The following is an 11,241-nucleotide window of genomic DNA, read 5'->3' as shown; positions in this document are numbered from 1 at the left end:
GACTTCCATACAAAACCTAGGAGCCTCATGGTTCTCACCCCCTTCCATAGACTTAAACAGTAATTATGATGACAACTTCTGGAGGACATCCTCCAACCTATCAGAGCTCTTGCAGCATGAACTGACATGTTGTCCACCCAATCAAAGGATCAGAGAATGAATCCAGTACTGAAAGTATAACCTACAGCTAGCTAGCACTGCAGTGCATGAAATTTGGTGAATAGTTGATTCAAATAGAAAGAGAACAGTTGAACAGTTTAAAATATATATTTTTCTTCCAAAATTAAAGAAAAGCAAGAGAGAGAGAGAGAGAGAGCTAGCTACAGTTGAAGTCTGAAGTTTACATACACTTAGGTTGAAGTCATTAAAACTAGTTTTCAACCACTCCACAAATTTCTTGTTAACAAACTAGAGTTTTGGCAAGTCGGTTAGGACATCTACCTTCAAACTCAGTGCCTCTTTCCTTGACATCATGGGAAAATTTAAAGAAATCAGCCAAGACCTCAGAAAAAAAATTGTAGACCTCCACAAGTCTGGTTCATCCTTGGGAGCAATTTCCAAACGCCTGAAGGTACCACGTTCATCTGTACAAACAATAGTATTCAAGTATAAACACCATGGGACCACGCAGCCGTCATACCGCTCAGGAAGGAGATGCGTTATGTCTCCTAAAGTTGAATGTACTTTGGTGTGAAAAGTGCAAATCAATCCCAGAACAACAGCAAAGGACCTTGTGAAGATGCTGGAGGAAACAGGTACAAAAGTATCTATATCCACAGTCAACGAGTCCTATATTGACATAACCTGAAAGGCCGCTCAGCAAGGAAGAAGCCACTGCTCCAAAACCGCCATAAAAAAGCCAGACTACGGTTTGCAACTGCACATGGGGACAAAGATCGTACTTTTTGGAGAAATGTCCTCTGGTCTGATGAAACAAAAATGGAACTGTTTGGCCATAATGTCCATCGTTATGTTTGGAGGAAAAAGGGGGGGGCTTGCAAGCCGAAGAACACCATCCCAACCGTGAAGCACGGGAAGGGCAGCATCATGTTGTGGGGGTGCTTTGCTGCAGGAGGGACAGGTGCACTTTACAAAACAGATGGCATCATGAGGCAGGAAAATTCTTTGGATATATTGAAGCAACATCTCAAGACATCAGTCAGGAAGTTAAAGCTTGGTCGCAAATGGGTCTTCCAAATGGACAATGACCCCAAGCATACTTCCAAAGATGTGGCAAAATGGCTTAAGGACAACAAAGTCAAGGTATTGGAGTGACCATCACAAAGCCCTGACCTCAATCCTATAGAAAATTTGTGGGCAGAACTGAAAAAGCGTGTGCGAGCAAGGAGGCCTACAAACCTGACTCAGTTACACCAACTCTGTCAGGAGGAATGGGCCAAATTTCACCCAACCTATTGTGGGAAGCTTGTGGAAGGCTACCCGAAACGTTTGACCTAAGTTAAACAATTTAAAGGAAATGCTACCAAATACTAATTGAGTGTATGTAAACTTCTGACCCACTGGGAATGTGATGAAATAAATAAAAGGTGAAATAATTAATTCTTTCTACTATTATTCTGACATTTTACATTCTTAAAATAAAGTGGTGATCCTAACTGACCTAAGACAGGGAGTTTTTACTAGGATTAAATGTCAGGAATTGTGAAAAACTGAGTTTAAATGTATTTGGCTAAGGTGTATGTAAACTTCCGACTTCAACTGTATATTTCGTAGTATATATTTTTTCATTTTCACTTTCACTTACTTAGCTAGCATGGTATGCAGCTAGCTGGTTTAGCCTACTCAAACGCACAGCACAGGGATGCTACGTTAGCTATCTGGGTATGCAGCTAGCTATTTTAGCCTACTCAAACGCACAGCACAGGGATGCTACGTTAGCTAGCATGGTATGCAGCTAGCTGTTTTAGCCTACTCAAACGGACAGCACAGGGATGCTACGTTAGCTAGCTGGGTATGGCTATCCAACATTGGAACCAAGTTAAGGTAAACTTTTAGTTTTATTAATCTATTGCGCCGGTGTAACTGCTAAACTGTTTCCTGCTTCCTGTACTGCATGCTTGTTTACTAATGCGTTAGTTCTAGTAGCTATGTTGACTAGGTGACGTGACAACAATGTAGCCTTCAAATCAAATCAAATCAAATTTTATTGGTCACATACACATGGTTAGCAGATGGTAATGCGAGTGTAGCGAAATGCTTGTGCTTCTAGTTCTGACAGTGCAGTAATATCTAACAAGTAATCTAACAATTTCACAACAACTACCTTATACACACAAGTGTAAAGGAATTAATAAGAATATGTACGTATAAATATATGGATGAGCGACTGCCGAGCGGCATGGGCAAGATGCAGTAGATGGTATAGAGTACAGTATATACATATGAGATGAGTAATGTAGGTTATGTAAGCATTATATAAAGTGGCATTGTTTAAAGTGACTAGTGATACGTATATTACATCTAATTTTTAATTATTAAAGTGGCTAGATATTTGAGTCAGTATGTTGGCAGCAGCCACTCAATGCTAGTGATGGCTGTTTAACAGTCTGATGGCCTTGAGATAGAAGCTGTTTTTCAGTCTCTCGGTCCCAGCTTTGATGCACTTGTACTGACCTCGCCTAAATAAAATAAAATAAATGATAGGTTTAGTAGCCTAAACCTATCAATGTTACATTGAGCTGGGTGAATAGAATATGAATGACAGTCATCCAACAAGCTGGTTGAAGACGTAGCTTGGACTGTAGTCTACAAAAGCCTATTCCTGCTCTTTTCCCGCGATCCATCAAACACGATTGGTGTGTCATCATAGTGGTCTCTGTCATCATAGTGGTCTCTGACTTGTGGTCAGACTCGCTGAGGTTGAACAAATTTAAGCTTGTGCCTTTTTTCAATGCGGATTTGAATATCATTGAGAAAACAGAGAAGTGTCAAAGATTTTTTTTGCCAAACATCCTTTCTGAATTTAAAAGTAATCTTCAAAATAATCATCTAGTTTTTCAAAAGTATCTGTAATCTGATTACAATGTTTTTGCTGGTAACGTAACGGATTACAGTTACCATTTTTAATAATCCCTTACATGATCCGTTACTCCCCAACCCTGCGATTGTGTTATACTGTTCAATTAAAAATATCTACAAATTGATATCTGCTTTTATCTGGAACAAGAAAAACCCTTGGATATGTAAGAACGTATTGCAGAGATTTCTCTCCCCAGGGTGATCTAGCACTTCTGAACTTTCAATATTATTACTGGGCAGCTAATATATGAGTTGTTCTATAATGAATGACAGAGATCTCTGATGTTACAGGCCCAAAATGGTTGACCTAGGATCTTATCCTATTGCCCCACCTCCTTAGCAGCCTTACATGCTGACCAGACCGGACACGTTGCATGCGCGAGCGTTGCAAGATAAATTTTGCACCCACACTGCCCGCGCACGCCAACGAGCGTCTGCGATGCCAAGGGCTAAAATAGAACTCCTTTCTATTTCTGACGCAGATCGCACTGAAAGTCCTGCCTCTCCCATCTCCTCATTGGTTTATAGAAGCAGGTACCCACGTGCCATCTCCTTATTGGTTATACCCACGTGGGTGATTGAAAGATTAACTTTGTTGCCTGTTGTCGTGGTAAAACAATGAAAGTTTAGATGCGATCACCATATAAGTTCAAAGATGAAAAAGCCTGGAAGGAGGAGAGATGACTAGAAACGATTCGGTTGGCCGTTTTATGTGTGGATTAATTGTCAGAGTAGAGGTCTTTGTGCATTTCAGGTAAAATAACAACTCACTGTTTATATCCCAGGACAAATTAGCTAGCAACAGCAAGCTAGCTAAAAAGGACAAATTAGCTAGCAAGTGCAAGCTAACTAGCTAAATTGCCATACATGTTTAATGCTTTTCGACCTGTCCCGAAATTAATGTCATTGTTTCAGAGTTCGTTTTGATATTTTAACCTGCGTGTCGTGATCGCGTTTGGTGTAGGGGGACAAAATAAATTGATGCACGATGGCGCACGCGCGCAACCGGTTTGGGTTCCGTATGACTCTGCTCTAAACTAGCTGAGCCTGTTTCCAAATACACAAAAAAACCTATTGTGAAAAATTCTCTAAAAATCTGGAAACAGTTCAGGCGATCGTTTGATCTCAGTGAATTTTCAACTTCTGCCCCATTATTAAAGATCCATACATTCTGTCCATCATTATTAGACCGGGCGTTTCATATCTGGTCTGGAAAAGGGATCACCTCACTGACCGACTTGGACATTGATATGGATTTTGCATCTTTTTGAACCGTTGGTACAACAATTCTATATTCCTAGATCCCATTTCTTAAGATACCTGCAATAGCGTAGTTTTGTATCTTCATCCTTGAGTTACTTCCCATCACGCCCACCTACCTCCCTTCTAGATTCTATTTTTAATGTGAACCCTTACATCGAAGGGAGTATAAGCTTGATCTATACATTATTAAACTCGCACAATCTGGATTCCCTAAACTCTCTTAAGAACCAAATGGGAAGAGGATTGAGGTGAACAACTTTCAGACAAAACTTGTCAGAGTATGCTTCAGAGAATACATTCTTCATCTATATGTCTAAGACATGCTGTAATTCAATTTGAACCACTTCAACCTCCACATTAACTCTGTACCGGTACCCCTGTATATAGCCTCCACATTGACTCTGTACCGGTACCCCTGTATATAGCCTCCACATTGACTCTGTACCGTAACACCCTGTATATAGCCTCCACATTAACTCTGTACCGGTACCCCCTGTATATAGCCTCCACATTGACTCTGTACCGTAACACCCTGTATATAGCCTCCACATTAACTCTGTACCGGTACCCCCTGTATATAGCCTCCACATTGACTCTGTACCGTAACACCCTGTATATAGCCTCCACATTAACTCTGTACTGGTACCCCCTGTATATAGCCTCCACATTGACTCTGTACCGGTACCCCCTGTATATAGCCTCCACATTAACTCTGTACCGGTACCCCCTGTATATAGCCTCCACATTGACTCTGTACCGTAACACCCTGTATATAGCCTCCACATTAACTCTGTACCGGTACCCCCTGTATATAGCCTCCACATTGACTCTGTACCGTAACACCCTGTATATAGCCTCCACATTAACTCTGTACTGGTACCCCGTGTATATAGCCTCCACATTGACTCTGTACCGGTACCCCCTGTATATAGCCTCCACATTGACTCTGTACTGGTACCCCCTGTATATAGCCTCCACATTGACTCTGTACCGTAACACCCTGTATATAGCCTCCACACTGACTCTGTACCGGTACCCCCTGTATATAGCCTCCACATTCACTCGGTACCGGTGCCCCCTGTATATAGCCTCCACATTGACTCGGTACCGGTGCCCCCTGTATATAACCTCCACATTGACTCGGTACCGGTGCCCCCTGTATATAACCTCCACATTGACTCGGTACCGGTGCCCCCTGTATATAACCTCCACATTGACTCGGTACCGGTGCCCCCTGTATATAGCCTCCACATTGACTCGGTACCGGTGCCCCCTGTATATAACCTCCACATTGACTCGGTACCGGTGCCCCCTGTATATAGCCTCCACATTGACTCTGTACCGGTACCCCCTGTATATAGCCTCCACATTGACTCTGTACCGTAACACCCTGTATATAACCTCCAAATTGACTCTGTACCGGTAACCCCTGTATATAACCTCTACATTGACTCTGTACCGGTAACCCCTGTATATAACCTCTACATTGACTCTGTACCGGTAACCCCTGTATATAACCTCTACATTGACTCTGTTCCGGTGCCCCCTGTATATAACCTTGTTATTGTTATTCTTATTGTGTTACTTTTTATTATTACTTTGTATTTTAGTCTACTTGGTAAATATTTTCTTTTTCTTGAACTGCACTGTTGCATAAGGGCTTGTAAGTAAGCATTTCACGGTAAAGTCTACACTTGTTGTATTCAGCGCATGTGGCAAATACAGTTTGATTTGATGGCGCCTGGTGCGTTAGCCAGGTGATTTGTGATGCAACTGCTACCCCGACTTCCTCTGTTTCCCATTTCTATTGTATTAAGTATTAACCACTAACACTATTCGACCGTCAGTAGGCCTAATAACCACACATATTCAACTGCCAATTTGCTGTTAGTTCTATGGAGAGGAGCGCAGACCAAGCCGTAACGGTTTGAACCTGAGGTATTGGCGCAATGCTTGGCCGTGACATCACACAGTTCCATGGTTGGTGCAGGCAATAAAGACTAAATCATGGACACTTACTTTTTTTATGATTTTTATTTCTTTATTATTTATCCGTTATTTTACCAGGTAAGTTGACTGAGAACACATTCTCATTTACAGCAATGACCTGGGGAATAGTTACAGGGGAGAGGAGGGGGATGAATGAGCCAATCGTAAACTGGGGATTATTAGGTGACCGTGATGGTTTGAGGGCCGGATTGGGAATTTAACCCGGACACCGGGGTTAACACCCCTACTCTTACGATAAGTGCCATGGGATCTTTAATGACCTCAGAGAGTCAGGACACCTGTTTAACGTCCCATCCGAAAGACGGCACCCTTACACAGGGCAGTGTCCCCAATCACTGCCATGGGGCATTGGGATATTTTTTTAGACCAGAGGAAAGAGTGCCTCCTACTGGTCCTCCAACACCACTTGTTTTTATTTACTGACAGTTGTGCCTGCTTTGTGGGATGTATTGTTGTCTCTACCTTCTTACCCTTTGTGCTGTTGTCTGTGCCCAATAATGTTTGTACCATGTTTTGTTCTGCTACCATGTTGTGTTGCTACCATGTTGTTGTCATGTTGTGTTGCTACCATGTTGTTGTCATGTTGTGTTGCTACCATGTTGTTGTCATGTTGTGTTGCTACCATGTTGTTGTCATGTTGTGTTGCTACCATGTTGTTGTCATGTTGTGTTGCTACCATGCTGTGTTGTCATGTGTTGCTGCCTTGCTATGTTGTCTTACGTCTCTCTTTATGTAGTGTTGTGTTGTCTCTCTTGTCGTGATGTGTGTTTTGTCCTATATTTGTTTGTTTGTTTTTTAAAATCCCAGACCCCGTCCCCACAGGAGGCCTTTTGCCTTTTGGTAGGCCGTCATTGTAAATAAGAATTTGTTCTTAACTGACTTGCCTAGTTAAATACAAAAATAAAAATACAGATAGACGAGGGTATGGCCTACTATTGTACAGTATTGTCCCCATTATAATGTACAGTACACAACATTACCAAGGGTTGAATAACTGATTGTGACAATTATCAGAATGAATCAAACCACTGTTTTCTTTCTTCCTAAACCAAAATAATATAATTTAAAAAAAAATCTATATATATATATTTTTTTACCAATTGATGCTGAAACTGAGACAAATATGTACTTAGATTGCTTTATTTCATTGATCCCTAATGTTCTGAACCCGTCTCTCCATATATTCTAGTGACTCTGTTGACAAAACTCTAATTTAAAAAGGTACAACATATTTAAAAGGGACGTCTTCAGATAAATGTTCCCAAAACCCCTTTTCGATGAAAACTCCAAGAGAAATCTGTTTGCCAGCAAGTGGGAAGGATTTTCAGCGGTTGAATGAAGTGTATTCAAAGCGTGCAAGATAGCCACACCTGCAGAGCGCGTTACACAACTGAATAAGGAAAGTCTGAATACCAAATACTGAAAACTGCGAAGGAAAGGCATGAATTCCTGAGTCTGAATACCAAATACTGAAAACTGTGTAGGAAAGGCATAAATTCCTGAGTCTGAATACCAAATACTGAAAACTGCGTAGGAAAGGCATGAATTCCTGAGTCTGAATACCAAATACTGAAAACTGCGTAGGAAAGGCATGAATTCCTGAGTCTGAACACCAAATACTGAAAACTGCGTAGGAAAGGCATGAATTCCTGAGTCTGAATCGGGCCCTAGGTCCCTATGGCACCCTACTACCTATTAGTGTACTACTTTCTATGGGCCCTGGTCAAAAGTAGTGCACTATAAAGGGAATAGGGTGTTATTTGTATGCAGACACTATACTCTCTGTGATAAATATAGCCCTCCAATACTCAGACAGGCTTGTTTCATCTCCAACCATCGGTTACACATTCACTCTCCCTGCGTCGGAGCAGGCCCCATTCAAAGATCCACACGCTGCCTGTTGCCTGTTGATTTTTGGTGACTGAGGGTAATAAATAAAGGACTAAGAACACAGGGTCGTTAAAGCTGATCCCCATTTATGAGTTGTTAGCTGCTGCGGGATGATGACATGTTTCTGTGACTGTTGTTGTTTATTTATTTGATGGTGGCTGGGGCCTGGTGGTGGGTGGGGCCTGGTGGTGGCTGGGGCCTGGTGGTGGGTGGGGCCTGGTGGTGGCTGGGGCCTGGTGGTGGGTGGGGCCTGGTGGTGGGTGGGGCCTGGTGGTGGGTGGGACCTGGTGGTGGCTGGGGCCTGGTGGTGGGTGGGGCCTGGTGGTGGGTGGGGCCTGGTGGTGGCTGGGGCCTGGTAGTGGGTGGTGCCTGGTGGTGGGTGGGGCCTGGTGGTAGCTGGGGCCTGGTGGTGGGTGGGGCCTGGTGGTGGGTGGGGCCTGGTGGTGGCTGGGGCTTGGTGGTGGGTGGGGCCTGGTGGTGGCTGGGGCCTGGTGGTGGGTGGGGCCTGGTGGTAGCTGGGGCCTGGTGGTGGCTGGGGCCTGGTGGTAGCTGGGGCCTGGTGGTGGCTGGGGCCTGGTGGTGGCTGGGGCCTGGTGGTGGGTGGGGCCTGGTGGTAGCTGGGGCCTGGTGGTGGGTGGGGCCTGGTGGTAGCTGGGGCCTGGTGGTGGGTGGGGCCTGGTGGTAGCTGGGGCCTGGTGGTGGGTGGGGCCTGGTGGTGGGTGGGGCCTGGTGGTAGCTGGGGCCTGGTGGTGGGTGGGGCCTGGTGGTAGCTGGGGCCTGGTGGTGGGTGGGGCCTGGTGGTAGCTGGGGCCTGGTGGTGGGTGGGGCCTGGTGGTAGCTGGGGCCTGGTGGTGGCTGGGGCCTGGTGGTAGCTGGGGCCTGGTGGTGGCTGGGGCCTGGTGGTGGCTGGGGCCTGGTGGTGGGTGGGGCCTGGTGGTAGCTGGGGCCTGGTGGTGGGTGGGTGCCTGGTGGAGTGGGGGTTGGTGGGGAGTGGCTAGAGGCTGGTGGATGGGGGCTGGTGGATTGTGGGTGGGGGGGCTGGTGTCTGGGGGGTGGTGGCTGGGGGCTGGTGGGTGCTTCCAGGGGGACAGACAGCAGGAATTCAACTGAAGACATGTCTAATGATAGAGTGGAGACCTAGACATAACTTCCCTACTCTCTCATAGCTTCCTACTCTCTCATAGCTTCCTACTCTCTCATAGCTTCCTACTCTCTCATAACGTCCTACTCTCTCATAGCTTCCTACTCTCTCATAGCTTCCTACTCTCTCAGAACGTCCTACTCTCTCATAGCTTCCTACTCTCTCATAGCTTCCTACTCTCTCATAGCGTCCTACTCTCTCATAGCTTCCTACTCTCTCATAGCTTCCTACTCTCTCATAGCTTCCTACTCTCTCATAACTTCCTACTCTCTCATAGCTTCCTACTCTCTCATAGCTTCCTACTCTCTCATAGCTTCCTACTCTCTCATAGCTTCCTACTCTCTCATAACGTCCTACTCTCTCATAGCTTCCTACTCTCTCATAGCTTCCTACTCTCTCATAGCGTCCTACTCTCTCATAGCTTCCTACTCTCTCATAGCTTCCTACTCTCTCATAGCTTCCTACTCTCTCATAACTTCCTACTCTCTCATAGCTTCCTACTCTCTCATAGTTTCCTACTCTCTCATAGCTTCCTACTCTCTCATAGCTTCCTACTCTCTCATAGCTTCCTACTCTCTCATAGCTTCCTACTCTCGATCATCAACTACATCTACAAAGAAAAACATGTTTATCGATGCATTGATTGATGGTAATTTACGAGCTAATTAAAAGTAGTATGCTGTTCCAGCCGGAGACAACGATAGAGCCATTTTCTGTTTACTATCAAACGTCATGTGATATTTTACCTTGCCTGACTGGCTTGCTAGGTAATCAATCTTCTGATGACATCTGCGTTGTTGTAGACAATAACTGCTGGTGTGTCTGCACAGGACTCTCTCTCTCTCTCTGTGTGTGTGTGTGTGTGTGTGTGTGTGTGTGTGTGTGTGTGGTTGCTCTGACCCCCATTGTCTAATCAATCCAGGGAAGCCTCCCTCTACTAACACTAACATGGGGGTCTTGACTGGGGACTGTCCCCTCTCGGGTTTCACATTGATTCAGCTGGATGTTTCTGAGGATTATAACCAGTAGCCAGTCAGTCTAGACAAGGTTTCTGTTACATTAGCCTCAGACAAAGACAGTCACAGGACTTGTGGACACAAGAGTGGAGAGTGGAGGGGACACAGAGATCGGAGTGGAGGGTGGAGGGGACACAGAGATCAGAGTGGAGGGTGGAGGGGACACAGAGATCAGAGTGGAGGGTGGAGGGGACACGGAGATCAGAGTGGAGGGTGGAGGGGACACAGAGATCAGAGTGGAGGGGACACAGAGATCAGAGTGGAGGGTGGAGGGGACACGGAGATCAGAGTGGAGGGTGGAGGGGACACGGAGATCAGAGTGGAGAGTGGAGGGGACACGGAGATCAGAGTGGAGGGTGGAGGGGACACGGAGATCAGAGTGGAGGGGACACAGAGATCAGAGTGGAGGGTGGAGGGGACACGGAGATCAGAGTGGAGGGTGGAGGGGACACGGAGATCAGAGTGGAGGGGACACAGAGATCAGAGTGGAGAGTGGAGGGGACACAGAGATCAGAGTGGAGAGTGGAGGGGACACAGAGATCAGAGTGGAGGGTGGAGGGGACACAGAGATCAGAGTGGAGGGGACACAGAGATCAGAGTGGAGGGGACACAGAGATCAGAGTGGAGGGGACACAGAGATCAGAGTGGAGGGGACACAGAGATCAGAGTGGAGGGGACACTCCGGCTACGTCCCAAATGGAACTCTATTCCACATATTAGTTCACTACTTTGATTAGAGCCCTGTGTGGGCTCTGGTTAACATTAGAGCACTATATATGGATTAGAGGGCTATCTGGGACACGTCCGTACTATATGCTTATTACTGGGGATATGAAGATCTACATGTACTATATGTCAGGGGGTGAGATGGTCCTCCGGGGT

At 45.6% G+C, this 11,241-nt stretch overlaps 1 protein-coding gene across 1 annotated transcript; it reads right to left on the bottom strand.

Moving 5' to 3' along the window:
* Positions 1–8,346: 8,346 nt before the first annotated feature.
* Positions 8,347–9,318, bottom strand: LOC129869108 (uncharacterized). Its single transcript, XM_055943614.1, has one exon. The coding sequence runs from the start codon at positions 9,316–9,318 to the stop codon at positions 8,347–8,349; it is 972 nt and encodes a 323-aa protein (XP_055799589.1).
* Positions 9,319–11,241: the final 1,923 nt, after the last annotated feature.

The sequence above is a fragment of the Salvelinus fontinalis genome, chromosome 13 (assembly GCF_029448725.1).
Source record: "Salvelinus fontinalis isolate EN_2023a chromosome 13, ASM2944872v1, whole genome shotgun sequence".
Taxonomy (NCBI): Eukaryota; Metazoa; Chordata; class Actinopteri; order Salmoniformes; family Salmonidae; genus Salvelinus; species Salvelinus fontinalis.
This window is presented reverse-complemented; position numbering and strand designations above follow the sequence as displayed.

Coding starts and splice junctions, on each gene's coding strand:
- LOC129869108 (XM_055943614.1), bottom strand. CDS start 9,318: ATGTCTTCAGTTGAATTCCTGCTGTCTGTCCCCCTGGAAGCACCCACC.